Source organism: Myotis daubentonii, chromosome 5 (assembly GCF_963259705.1).
Source record: "Myotis daubentonii chromosome 5, mMyoDau2.1, whole genome shotgun sequence".
NCBI classification, from domain to species: Eukaryota; Metazoa; Chordata; class Mammalia; order Chiroptera; family Vespertilionidae; genus Myotis; species Myotis daubentonii.
In genome coordinates this window covers 7,183,962-7,197,534 of record NC_081844.1, presented here as the reverse complement: position 1 = coordinate 7,197,534, position 13,573 = coordinate 7,183,962, and the positions used below count along the sequence as shown (strand labels likewise).

At 57.4% G+C, this 13,573-nt stretch overlaps 1 protein-coding gene across 18 annotated transcripts in view; it reads left to right on the top strand.

Annotated features, from left to right (window-relative positions):
* The window catches only part of OBSCN (obscurin, cytoskeletal calmodulin and titin-interacting RhoGEF), a 176,801-nt gene that overhangs the window by 102,893 nt on the left and 60,335 nt on the right, over positions 1-13,573 (top strand). For 13 of the 18 annotated variants that reach the window (XM_059695760.1, XM_059695768.1, XM_059695767.1 and 10 more), the window contains exons 38-50: positions 82-348; positions 1,435-1,707; positions 2,281-2,547; positions 2,780-3,046; positions 4,152-4,424; positions 4,789-5,055; positions 6,028-6,294; positions 6,392-6,655; positions 6,970-7,233; positions 10,254-10,517; positions 11,060-11,323; positions 11,639-11,902; positions 12,444-12,707. In XM_059695760.1, coding sequence (XP_059551743.1) covers positions 82-348; positions 1,435-1,707; positions 2,281-2,547; positions 2,780-3,046; positions 4,152-4,424; positions 4,789-5,055; positions 6,028-6,294; positions 6,392-6,655; positions 6,970-7,233; positions 10,254-10,517; positions 11,060-11,323; positions 11,639-11,902; positions 12,444-12,707 — 3,465 coding nt within the window. The remainder of the gene's footprint in view (positions 1-81; positions 349-1,434; positions 1,708-2,280; positions 2,548-2,779; positions 3,047-4,151; positions 4,425-4,788; positions 5,056-6,027; positions 6,295-6,391; positions 6,656-6,969; positions 7,234-10,253; positions 10,518-11,059; positions 11,324-11,638; positions 11,903-12,443; positions 12,708-13,573) is intronic. The other 5 variants (XM_059695776.1, XM_059695774.1, XM_059695769.1 and 2 more) reach the window with 4 other exon arrangements.

The window sequence follows — 13,573 nt, the reverse complement described above, 5'->3', positions numbered from 1 at the left end:
GGTCTGTGGGAGTCCCCCCCAGGGGTCTCCGCTGGTGAGGCGGCGGCTCCTTCGCTCACCTCCTGACACCTCGTCCTGCAGCGAAGCCGGCGGTGTTCCTGAAGGCGCTGGACGACGTGTCCGCGGAGGAGCAGAGCACCCTGACCCTGCAGTGCGAGGTCTCCGACCCCCAGGCGGGTGTGGTGTGGCGCAAGGACGGAGTGGAGCTGGGCCCCAGCGACAAGTACGACTTTCTGCACACGGCGGGCACGCGTGGGCTGGTGGTCCACGACCTGAGCCTGGACGACGCGGGCCTGTACACCTGCCATCTGGGCACTGAGGAGACCTGCGCGCACGTCAGCGTGCACGGTGCGTGGGGGCGTGGCCGAGAGGGGGGAGTGGCCTGGCACAGAAGGCGTGGTCACATACTGAGGCCCTGCCCACTCAAGCCCGTGCTGGTCACTGAGTCAGGAGAGGTCAGGCAGCCTCTGATGGCGAACCTTTTGAGCTCGGCGTGTCAGCATTTTGAAAAACCCTAACCTAACTCTGGTGCCGAGTCACGAATAGAAATTTTTTGATATTTGCAACCATAGTAAAACAAAGACTTATATTTTTGATATTTATTTTGTATATTTAAATGCCATTTAACAAAGAAAAATCAACCAAAAAAATGAGTTCGCGTGTCACCTCTGACAGCGTGTCATGGGTTCGCCATCACTGCCCTAGGAGGAGCGGGCTTGACATGACCCTTAGCAGGCCCAGGTGCAGGCAGGTTAGCGGGGACGATAGCAACAGAGTGAAGCGTGGGAGACGGGCCAGGCTGTGCCTGACCAACAGGGGCCTGGAGACATTCACTGTGCACCAGGGGACGTGTGTGGGTAGGTGTGAAGCCAGTCACTGGAGCCTCTTGGAGGTGGGAAGCAGGAGAGACCAAGGTGTCAGGGGGGGATGCCCTGGAACTTGTTTCCCAACCAGGTGGTCGCTATCTTGGCTCAGCTCCAGTAGTCTTGTTTCCCTTCCATGTGCACGACAGGCCTGTTCTCTGTGACCCCGTGGTGGGTGCCTGACATCTGGTGGGTTTTGAGATGAGACAGGAAAGGGGGGAGGGTGGTGCAGTGGGTTTGTCCCAGAGCTAAACGGCACCTTCACTCGGGGCACCTATCCTTCCAGAGCAGGTGAGCTACTGAAAACTGATGCTTTGTTCTCTGCCCCTTGTTCTGTAGCAGGAAGGCGGTGCCCTGGTCAGAACTCACAGCTATTGGCCATCCAAACACCAGGGTGTGGCCAGCTGGAGGCCAAGGGGGCATTGGCTGAGGGGCAGCAGGTCTGCCCGGAGTGGGCTGGGGAGGCTGGGTATTTGAGCCTCTGGAACACTATGGGGCTCAATGATGCTGGTCCTGAGGGGCAGGCATCTGGGGCCTGTCCACAGTGACCGCTGCCTCTCATGGTTCACAGACCTGCACGTGGGCATCACCAAGAGGCTGAAGAACGTGGAGGTGCTAGAGGGTGAGGGCTGCAACTTCGAGTGTATCCTGTCCCATGAGGACACAGGTGACACGGCCACTTGGACAGTCGGCGGGAAGACATTGGGCAGCGCAGGCCGCTTCCGGGCCACTCGCCAGGGCCGAAAGTACATCCTGGAGGTGCGAGAGGCGCTGCTGAGTGACACCGGGGAGGTGGTCTTCTCTGTGCGCGGCCTCACCTCCAAGGCCTCGCTCCTCGTCAAAGGTGGGCACCACGCACCCGGGCAGATGGGCCACTCTCCCCAGGCAACCTGCAGTGGAGCCTTCGGCTGGGCAGCTTTCCAGGGGAGGCTTCTGGAGACTACCTCCCTCAGCCACTGGTGGGGGCCCAGAGCTCTGGTCGGGATGTGGGGTTTCTGGTCATCTGGGGGCAGGAGCAGGGCTTCTGGTCTCGCACCTGTGGTCTGACTGCTGTGGTAGCTCCAGGGCACATGGTCACCGAGCCAGTGAAACCACTGAGCTCATGCTCCCAGTATAAACACTGGTGCAAATCAGTGAAGCGTGGCTCACAGGTGGCACCAGCCATGGCTACGTGATGTCACGGGCTCTGAACAACGCTGAGAGCATCTGTGCTCTCATATCTCCCCCTCAAAGATGCCTCCCTTGTCACAGTGAGGACTCCTGGCATTCCAAGGCTCCGAGGCTCCTAGGTTTGATGTCCTAGAATTTTAGGCTGCGGGCTTGGCCTCCAGAGCCTAAAGGTTTCCAAGCACCGGCCCTGCCATTGTCTCTGGTGTGGCTGTGGCCGTGACTCACAGGCTGCCTCTTATTCCTTCAGAAAGGCCGGCAGACATCACAAAGCCATTGGAAGACCAGCGGGCCATGGCAGGGGAGGATGCAATACTGAGCTGTGAGCTGTCACGGGTGGACTCCCCAGTGCGCTGGCTGAAGGATGGGAAAGCCATTCGCAAGAGTCAGAAGTATGACCTGCTCTGTGAGGGCACGCGGGCCATGCTGGTAGTCCACGCGGCCTCACTCAAAGATTCTGGAGAATACACGTGTGAAACAGAGGCTTCCAAGAGCACAGCCAGCCTCTATGTGGAAGGTAACCCCACAATAAACTCTGAGGCAGCGCCCATGGCCTCTCTCCCGCAGTGTGTCATGGGGCCACTCCCGCAGGGCCTCCACTGTGCTATCCAAAGTGGAAAGGGAAGGGGTCCAGAGGAAAGGGGCTCAGGCCAGTCCTTGAGGTTGCATGGGCAGGCCGGGGGAAGAACTGCCCATGTCCTGTGGGGTCTGTAGGCCTCACCCCCACCCCTTCTTATCTCTTCCCCCAGAAAAGCCAAACCGGTTCACAGAGGAGCTGGCTGACCTGCAGGTGGAGGAAAAAGGCCTGGCTGTATTTACCTGCAAGACAGAGCGCCCTGCAGCCACGGTGACCTGGAGAAAGGGCCTCTCTGAGCTGCATGCCTCGAGGAAGCATGCACCCAGCCAGGAGGGCGTGACCTTGAGGCTCACCATCAGTGCCCTGGAAAAGGCAGACAGTGATACGTACTCCTGCGATATTGGCCAGGCAAGGTCCCAGGCACGGCTTGTGGTGCAAGGTGAGGCTGGTGCATTGCACGGATTTCATGACCTGTGATGTGGCCAGTGTCAGCCTTGTGTAAAACTGTCTCAGAGGCCCTGGACATGCCCAGCCTTGGTTTCCCCATCGTCTGGAGGGGTTGCCTTGGGTGGCTCATCTCTGTGGCCTCCCAGTTGGACCTTGTGCGAAGCAGTCAGCAGTCCTCATTTATTACTGCATTTGTGTTTCCGGAGCTCCTCCTATGTGCTGGCAGTGCCCAAGCCCATTGTGTAAGCTCGTGTGTATTTGCACAGAGATGTACCACCTCTGTGCATGGAGGTCTCCAGGTTTGAGGAACTGTTTGTACCTGGCAGGCAGGGTGAGGGTCATCATTGTCTCCATCTCACAGATAAAGAAACTGATGCTTTACTTGGGGTCAGAGGCTGGGCCAGGTTCTTGGGCCTGTTGGCATCTGGACAGGGTTGAATCTGACCTTTCATATCCCAGGGCCAGCATCCTGGGTCTCTCTCTTTTTCCTTCCCTCCCTTCCTCCCTCTCACTCTTCTAAAAATCAGTGGAAAAAATACCTCAGGTATCCTCGTGTGAGGATTAAAAACAACAAACACACCCATGAGCCCATCTGGTGGCCCACGCCTTTTCTCTGAGTGTCGGTCTTCAAATCAAAATGATTTTTCTCTGACCAGTCACCTCTTGACACACCAACTGTGCTTTCTACTGCCTTGTGCCCAGTGTCCATCCAGTGTCTTGTGTTTGGTGTCTAGTGCCTGGTGTCATGGCATCTGGTATCTGGCATCTGGTGCCCGGCATACGGCAGCTTCAAAACACCCGTGAATATGGAGAAATCTGTTGCACACCCATTTTCGTGCTTAACTTTTTCTGAGTGTCCCTGACCTAAGTTGGCAGCAAAAAAAAAAATCCTAGCAATTCATGTTGTCAAACCTCCAGAGCATTGGATTTAAATTTCACATAGTCACATGTCTTTTTTCAGCGTGTCCATGGGCCTGGTCAGTTTAGCTCTGACTTCCTTGCTGTTTCTCAGTTTCACCATCCTGAACCCATTAGAGGTCTGGGAGAGCACCCCGTTTCCCTTGGTGGGGTCCTGATGTGTCCGCCCTGTCCCCCAGGTCAGAGAGTGCTCATCACAGAGGACCTGAGGGACGCAGAGGTGCAGGAGGGCTCCTCTGCCACCTTCAGCTGCCGTGTCTCCCCTGGGGACTATGGGCCTGTCTACTGGTTCCTGGACAAAACACCTCTGCACCCTAATGAGCTCAATGAGATTGAGACCCAGCCGGGTGGTTACCATATGCTCACCCTGCGGGAGCTTGGGCTCAAGGACTCAGGCACTGTCTACTTTGAAGCGGGCGACCAGCGGTCCTCGGCCACCCTGCGGGTCACAGGTGGGCTGCATGCCAGTGCTGCGGTGGGGACCGTCCATGTGGCTCAGGATGCAGTGTGATCCTGGGCCTCACAGAGCAGGTGCTGTGGAATGGGCCTTGGGGCCAGGGTGGGCTTGGGAGGCTGGGTGTGGCTGTTTCAGGATGCATCATTGCACGTGGTATGCAGAGCTGATTCCATGGTCAGCGTGGCATAGGCCTGGCCATGCCCCTGGAGTGTGGGGAGCCATGCAGAGGCCGGCCTGTCTGTGTCCCCAGGCTGAGGTGGACAGATGGGTAATGACCTGGGGTGTCACCTAGGCTGCAGCAACACCTGGAGCTTCTGCTGGAGCCTCCATGTGCCCTGTACTGCCCTCTCTGTCCCCAGAGAAGCCAAGTGTCTTCTCCCAGGAGCTCACGGATGCCACAATCATGGAGGGGGAGGATCTGACTCTGGTCTGTGAGACCACTGTCCCGGACAACCCTGTGCATTGGACCAAGGATGGGAAAACCCTGCGGGGGTCGGCCCGGTGCCAGCTGAGCCGTGAGGGCCGCCGAGCCCAGCTGGTCATCACTGGCACCACCCTGCAGGATGGCGGGCGCTACAAGTGTGAGGCTGCGGGTGCCTGGAGCAGCTCCATTGTCAGGATCCACGGTAAGCCCTCAGGCAGGAAGGACCAGGCAGCTTCCAGCCATGCTCTGTGTGACCACTGCTCTCATCTTGTTCAGGGTAGGGGAAGCCCCAGACCTCACCCAGCTCCTTCCTTCTCTGTCTTTGCCCTCTCGGTGTCTATGAGTGTGTGTGTGTGTGTGTGTGTGTGTGTGTGGTGGTGGGGGGGGGTGTTTCGTCTGGCTCTGCCTCTCCACAGCTTATCCCCCCTCACTGCTTCTCCCCATCTCTGGGTCTGAGTCTCTGCTGCTAATAGAACCTTTCTCACCCTCTCTTGGTCTCCTGACTGCCAGTATCTTTTGTACTTTATTCCTGACTTGGTCTTGCATTCTGACATCTCTCCTCCCTTTGTCTTGTATTCTGACATCTCCCCTTCCTCCCCTGGGCTTGGCTCATCTCCATTAATTAGCCTGGGCTGTGTAACAAATACCACAGACATGGCAGCTCAAACTCCAGTCATTTATTTCTCCCAGTCCTGGAGCCTGAAAGTCTGGAACCCAGGTGTGGGCAGGGCTGGTCCCCTGGAGGCCTCTGTCCTTGCTGTGTGGATGGCCATCTCCTCCTGTGTCCTCCCTTGGCCATCCCTCTGTATGTATCTGTGTCCTGATCTCTTCTTCTTATAATGACCCCAGTCATATGGGGTTAGAGCCCATTCTAGTGATCTCACTTCGCCTTCATCACATCTTTAAAGGCTCCACTTGTCAATACAGAACCATCTGAGGTCCTGGGGTTGGGGCTCCAATGAGTGAAGGGGGACACAATGCAGCTCATGACACCCCACCCTTCTTTGTTCTTTTGTTTGGCTCCCCCTCCTGGGGGGTCACCTTCACTAGCCCCTGATGTAGAAGGGTGAGGTGGTCCTCCTGCACCGTGCTGGTCCCTCCAGCCCTCCTCAGCTGTAGGGGAGCCCCAGGTGCAGGCAGGAGTGAGGACAAGCTGAGCCTGCGCCTTCCACAGCGCGGCCCGTGCACTTCCGGGAAAGCCTGAAGGACATGGAGGTGCTAGAGGGCGGTGCTGCCACACTGCGCTGCAAGCTGTCAACGGTGGCTGCACCTGTGGAGTGGCGCTGTGGAGACGAGGTCCTGCGGCCAGGAGGCAAGTACAGGATGCGGCAGGAGGGTACCATGCTGGAGCTGGTGGTCCGGGACTTGCAGCCCGGCGACAGCGGGCAGTACGTCTGCTGCTTCGGGGACCAGACAACCTCAGCCACGCTCACCGTAAAGGGTACGAGTGCCCCTGCCCTGCCCATGCAGCCCCCTTGGTATCTTTCATCCCCTGTAGGAGGATGAGGATGAGGTTCTCTGTCTCTGACCCTCCACAGCCCTGCCTGCGGAGTTCATAGGAAGACTGAGAAGCAAGGAGGCCACGGAAGGGGCCGTGGTAACGCTGCGCTGCGAGCTGAGCAAGGCGGCCCCCGTGGAGTGGAGGAAGGGGCTCGAGGCCCTCAGAGCCGGGGACAGAGTCAGCCTGAGGCAGGACGGGGCCGTGTGTGAGCTGGAGATCCGTGGCCTGGCGGTGGCGGATGCCGGGGAGTACTCATGCGTGTGCGGGCAGGAGAGGACGTCGGCCACACTGACCGTCAGGGGTAAAGACCATGTGTAGCCTAGCAGAGCCGTGCCTTGGTTTCAGTTACTCGCTTCATGACATCTGCCTGTGCTCATTCCATGTTCTCTGCTGTCTCAGTGTCATTCTCTTCCCATAATTCCACAGAACCCCTTCCACCTTCCTGGCTGTTGTGCAAACCATGAGAAACCAGCATCTAGGCCACTTCTCACTGCTGTGTCACTGATGGTTTTGTTCTGTTTCCTGTCAGTGTCTGTATCACGTCCTCTGTCCTGTTAGGTTCTCTTCCAAAGCTCTTCACAGAATCTAATGTTCTCTGTCTCTGACCCTCCACAGCCCTGCCTGCGGAGTTCATAGGAAGACTGAGAAGCAAGGAGGCCACGGAAGGGGCCGTGGTAACGCTGCGCTGCGAGCTGAGCAAGGCGGCCCCCGTGGAGTGGAGGAAGGGGCTCGAGGCCCTCAGAGCCGGGGACAGAGTCAGCCTGAGGCAGGACGGGGCCGTGTGTGAGCTGGAGATCCGTGGCCTGGCGGTGGCGGATGCCGGGGAGTACTCATGCGTGTGCGGGCAGGAGAGGACGTCGGCCACACTGACAGTCAAGGGTAAAGACTGCATGTGGCCACATGGAGCAGTGGCTCTGTGTCTGAGGGCTTGGGCAGGTCCTTTGCTATGTTCATGTGCGTAGGTATTTCCACCTCTCTCTGTGTCTCCTGCTGTCCTGCAGCAGGAATCTCAGCACAAAGTTGTGTGAAGCCTTCCCAGATATAGATCAGAAAACAAAGCTTCCTCTCTTACAGGGTCACGTCTGAGGGTGGGGGTTGGGGGTGGGGAGGAGAGTAGCCACACAACACAAATGGTGGGATACAGTCCTTTTGAGGAGGCCATGCCAGCAAGGATTAGGAAGTAGATCTAAGTGTGGCCCTTGATGCAGAGATGTCAGGAGTTATGATCAAGGGAGGGAGCCAAGCATACATGACTGGCCATGAGAGAGCCATATAGGTGATCTGGGTCCACTGTCTAGGACCTGGGTGCCATGAGAGGTAAGGCAGCTGTATAGGGTGAGGTAGTGGTGTGGGTGTGAAGGATGAGGACGTGAGGTGGGTGTGGGAGGTGAGGAGGAGATGAGCTGAGTGTGGGAGGGGAGGAGGTGAGGTGGGTGTGGGAAGGGAGGAGGTGAGGTGGGTGTGGGAGGGAAGGAGGAGGTGAGCTGGGTGTGGGAGGGAAGGAGGAGGTGAGCTGGGTGTGGGAGGGGAGGAGGAGGTGAGCTGGGTGTGGGAAGTGAGGAGGTGAGGTGGGTGTGGGAGGGAAGGAAGAGGTGAGGTGGGTGTGGGAGGGAAGGAGGAGGTGAGCTGGGTGTGGGAGGGGAGGAGGAGGTGAGCTGGGTGTGGGAAGTGAGGAGGTGAGGTGGGTGTGGGAGGGAAGGAGGAGGTGAGCTGGGTGTGGGAGGGGAGGAGGAGGTGAGCTGGGTGTGGGAAGTGAGGAGGTGAGGTGGGTGTGGGAGGGGAGGAGGTGAGGTGGGTGTGGGAGGGAAGGAGTAGGTGAGCTGGGTGTGGGAGAGGAGGAGGAGGTGAGGTGGGTGTGGGAGGTGAGGAGGAGGTGAGCTGGGTGTGGGAGGGGAGGAGGTGAGGTGGGTGTGGGAGGGAAGGAGGAGGTGAGCTGGGTGTGGGAGGGGAGGAGGAGGTGAGCTGGGTGTGGGAAGTGAGGAGGTGAGGTGGGTGTGGGAAGTGAGAAGGTGAGGTGGGTGTGGGAGGGGAGGAAGTGAGGTGGGTGTGGGAGGGGAGGTCTGAGATGGTGGAAGGACAGGGAGGGCTGGGTTGAAGAGCACAGTTCTAGCCAGGAAGGGGTGTTGGTGTCCATGCCAGAGTGGAGGGTCTGTGACTGATTTCTGTGGCTGGTGGACATCTTCTCTGGGTTGGGGTCTGCATCTCATGTTGTGGTGGGTCTGATGGTTCTCCCCTGCAGCAGTAGGGGGCTCACTGTGTGTGGTCAGGTGGTCTGGAGTGGACTGAGAGCCCAGGCTGAGGGTTGGGGTAGGGGCTCGCTCAGCTGGAGTTGGTGGGCTGGCCCATGGCTTAGGGGCCAACTGTGTGGTGGATGGTAGCCAGTTGTGTGGGCACCCCTGCAAGGAGACAGGTGGGTGTCCCCTCTCATCAGAACAGCCCCTGTGAGGGGTATCCTGCCTGTGTCCCTGGGGCCCCACCTCCAGAAGGTGCCTGTGTTGCCAGCTTGGTATGTGTGGCCTGTTTCTTGTCTACAAACTGCAGCATCCAATGGTCTGTGTGTCCATCTGACCCTCCATAGTCCTGACCCCTTAATTCACAAAAGTCTTGGGTCCTGAGACAGCCATGGAAGTTCCATGTCCATGCTGCACATGTCTGTGAGTTGTGCAGGGTTCCCCCATGAAGTGGTGGAACAGGCCTGAGACCCTCAGCGATGGGGAATCAGGACCAGGCCTGGCCATAGTGAGGTATGGTTGGCAGTCTGGTGACAGGTCAGGGGGTCCGGGTCTTCAGGAGCCTGGGTCTTCAGGGGCCCTCCTGAGGTCCTGGCCCCTCCTGAAGGGCAAGTAGATGGACAGAGACAGGACGAGGCCACCTCTATGTCCTAGGAGGGTCCAAGGAGCAACATCGATGAAGGAGCACAGGGGCAGGGTGGGCCTCAGAAAGAGCAGAGAGAAGGGCACCTCTGCAGGTGTAATAGCCGCCAGTCATGGGCCTCCAGACCCACCCATGAGACAAGGTGGACAGTGAAGAAGAGGATTCTGGAGGCTGGGCAGGGCCATCATGTGCACGATGTTCAGACCTTGGGGGAGAAACCACCACCATGACTCCCCAAGCTGCATGGACGGAGCCCAGCACCTCCAGCAGGGACGCACTGTGCCCTGTGCTGGTCAGACTGCCCGGGAGACCAAAGGAGCACGGGCTCCGAGGGCTTCACTCAGCCAACAGCCAGAGTACAAGACCTGCGGTGACAAGCTCCAGGTGGCTCCAGAGAGCTGCTTCTAGAAGTGTGGGGGTTTTACGGACACCTGTACCAGGGCAGCAAGCTCACGGACCTTCCTGGCCGGGGTGTTCCTTACTCTGGTCTGTCCAGCTCTGGCCTCAGGAGCCACAGGAGGTGATGAGGAGTAAGCGCTGATGCAAACTCGTGGGGGAGATTTAGGCAGCCCTTTTCATGCCTCCTCCAGCCATACCTGTAAGGGTCACAAATTGCTAAAAAATAGGGAGCCATGGGGGGGCCATGGCCATGGTGTTGTTATCTGAGCAGCTTGGTGTGTTGAGTGAGGAATGGGCCAGGGGTCTTGACTCTGACCTCAAAGTCTGAGGCAGGACAAGGAACAGAAGGTTCCAGATTACATCCTTCTGGTCACTGTCTCTGTCCATTGAAACTATGGCCATTTCCCTGTGTCTGTCCTCCTGAGAGGTTCTCACTGAGAATCCAGCTCCTTCTTCTCATCACTGGCCTTCACCTGGATAGGCACCACTTCCCACCACTGTCCCCATGTGTTCATGAATCCTCGTTTGCTCCAGAGTCTGTTTCATTGTCAAGTGTCCATGTCTTGCCCAAACCCCCAAGTTTTCCAGGCAAACTGATGTTTTCTGGGTCCTTCTGACCTCCCTAGCCCTGCCTGCGAAGTTCACAAAGGGTCTGAGGAATGAGGAGGCCACTGAAGGGGCAACGGCCACACTTCTCTGCGAGCTGAGCAAGGAGGCGCCTGTGCAATGGAGGAAGGGGCTTGAGACCCTCAGAGCTGGGCACAGAGTTAGCCTGAGGCAGGACGGGGTCCTGTGTGAGCTGGAGATCCGAGGTCTGGCTATGGCAGATGCCGGGGAGTACTCGTGCGTGTGCGGGCAGGAGAGCACGTCAGCCACACTGACCATCAAGGGTAACAACAACTGTGACCAAGCAGAGCCCTGTTTTGGTGTCCGGTTACTTGTTTCATGACATCTGCCTGCTCTCATTCTATGTTCTCCGCTGTCTCAGTGTCATTCTCTTCCCATAATTCCACAGAATCCCTTCCACCTTCCTGGCTGTTGTGCAAACCATGAGAAACCAGCATCTAGGCCCCCTCTCATTCCTCATGTCACCATTGGTTTTGTTCTGTTTCCTGTCAGAGTCTGTGTCACCTCGTCCATCCAGTCATGTCCTGCCCCAAATTCCCCCACAGAATCTGTTTCATGTCTCTCCAGCCCTCCCAGCCCTGTCCACCAGTTTCATACAAAGCCTCAGACCTGAGGTGTCCATGAAAGTGGCACAGCCCTGCTGTTCACAGGCTGGCTGAGGGATGCTACCATGCACAATGTGACTGGGCACACCCAGCATGTGGCCCGTGTCCACATGGGTTTTATGTCTCCTCTGTGCTGTCCATGTCTTGTCTTATCCATGACCTCATATCTGTGACTGTGCCCATATCTTTCTGACTCCCAGCCCTGCCCGCCAAGTTCACAAAGGGTCTGAGGAAGGAAGAGGCCACAGAAGGGGCCATGGTAACGCTGCACTGTGAGCTGAGCAAGGCGGCCCCTGTGGAGTGGAGGAAGGGGCTCGAGACCCTCAGAGCTGGGGACAGAGTCAGCCTGAAGCAGGACGGGGCTGTGTGTGAGCTGGAGATCCAAGAACTGGTCATGGCGGATGCCGGGGAGTACTTGTGCGTGTGCGGGCAGGAGAGCACGTCAGCCACACTGACCGTCAGGGGTAAAGACCATGTGTGGCCATGTGAGCCAGTGGCTTGGTGTCTGCAGAGACCACCTTCTGCTCTGTAGGGCTGTGTGGCTGGGTCTCTCCTTGAGCATCTTCCCGCTGTGGCTGCGGACAATTTCATGTCCTGATATTTGTGTCCAGTCCTTTGTCTCCTCTGTTCCTCTCCTCAGTTTGCCTCTGTCACCATCTGTGCATTCATTCTCATTTACACGTGGCCCTTTGCAGCTTGTGTGGTCCTTGTGGGTGTCCTTGTCTTGGACACAGTCCGCAGACAACCTTAAGTTCTCTGTGTCACTATGACCCCCGCAGCCCTGCCCGCGAAGTTCACAAAGAGTCTGAGGAAGGAAGAGGCCATGGAAGGGGCCACAGCCACACTGCACTGCGAGCTGAGCAAGGCAGCCCATGTGGAGTGGAGGAAGGGGCTCGAGACCCTCAGAGCTGGGGACAGAGTCAGCCTGAGGCAGGATGGGGCTGTGTGTGAGCTGGAGATCCAGGAACTGGTTGTGGCGGATGCCGGGGAGTATTCGTGTGTGTGCGGGCAGGAGAGCACGTCAGCCACACTGACCATCAAGGGTAACAACAACTGTGACCAAGCAGAGCCCTGTTTTGGTGTCCGGTTACTTGTTTCATGACATCTGCCTGCTCTCATTCCATGTTCTCTGCTGTCTCAGTGTCCTTCTCCTCCCATAATTCCACAGAATCCCTTCCACCTTCCTGGCTGTTGTGCAAACCATGAGAAACCAGCATCTAGGCCCCTCTCATTCCTCATGTCACCATTGGTTTTGTTCTGTTTCCTGTCAGAGTCTGTGTCACCTCGTCCATCCAGTCATGTCCTGCCCCAAATTTCCCCACAGAATCTGTTTCATGTCTCTCCAGCCCTCCCGGCCCTGTCCACCAGTTTCATACAAAGCCTCAGGCCTGAGGTGTCCATGAAAGTGGCACAGCCCTGCTGTTCACAGGCTGGCTGAGGGATGCTACCATGCACAATGTGACTGGGCACACCCAGCATGTGGCCCGTGTCCACATGGGTTTTATGTCTCCTCTGTGCTGTCCATGTCTTGTCTTATCCATGAGCTCATATCTGTGACTGTGCCCATGTCTTTCTGACTCCCAGCCCTGCCCGCCAAGTTCACAAAGGGTCTGAGGAAGGAAGAGGCCACAGAAGGGGCCATGGTAACGCTGCACTGTGAGCTGAGCAAGGCGGCCCCTGTGGAGTGGAGGAAGGGGCTTGAGACCCTCAGAGCTGGGGACAGAGTCAGCCTGAAGCAGGACGGGGCTGTGTGTGAGCTGGAGATCCAGGAACTGGTCGTGGCGGATGCCGGGGAGTATTCATGCATGTGTGGGCAGGAGAGCACGTCGGCCACATTGACCATCAAGGGTAAAGTCTGCATATGGCCTCAGGGACCAGTGGCTTGTTGTCCGCACATTTCTACTCTGTCAACACCTGCTCCGTTTTAGCATCCATGGGTTTATGTCTCCAACTTGGGTCCCCGAGCATCTCCCAGCTTCATCTCTCTGTCCAGAAGTCCTGATGTCCATGTCTAGTCCTTGTGTCTACTGTTCCTCTTGTTCCATTTGCCTTTGTCACCGTCTGTGCATTTGTTCTCAAGTTCATGCCATGGCCAATAGCAGTTTGTGTGGTCCTTGTGAGTGTCCTTGTCCTAGACACACAGTCCCACGGACAATCTGAAGTTCTCTGTGTCACTCTAACCCTCCCAGGCCGAGCCTGCGAAGTTCACAAAGAGCCTGAGGGATGAGGAGGCCACTAAAGGGGCCACAGCCATGCTGCTGTGCAAGCTGAGCAAGGCGGCCCCTGTGGAGTGGAGGAAGGGGCTCGACCCTCAGAGCTGGGGACAGAGTCAGCCTGAGGCAGGACAGGGACCTGTGTGAGCTGGAGATCCGGGAACTGGTTGTAGCGGATGCCGGGGCGTACTTGTGTGTGTGCGGGCAGGAGAGCACGTCGACCACACTGACCGTCAGGGGTGAAGACCATGTGTGGCCAAGCAGAGCCATGCTTTGGTTTCAGTTACTCGCTTCATGAGATCTGCCTGCACTCATTCCATGTTCTCTGCTGTCTCAGTGTCATTCTCTTCCCATAATTCCACAGAATCCCTTCCACCTTCCTGGCTGTTGTGCAAACCATGAGAAACCAGCATCTAGGCCCCCTCTCATTCCTCATGTCACCATTGGTTTTGTTCTGTTTCCTGTCAGAGTCTGTGTCACCTCGTCCATCCAGTCATGTCC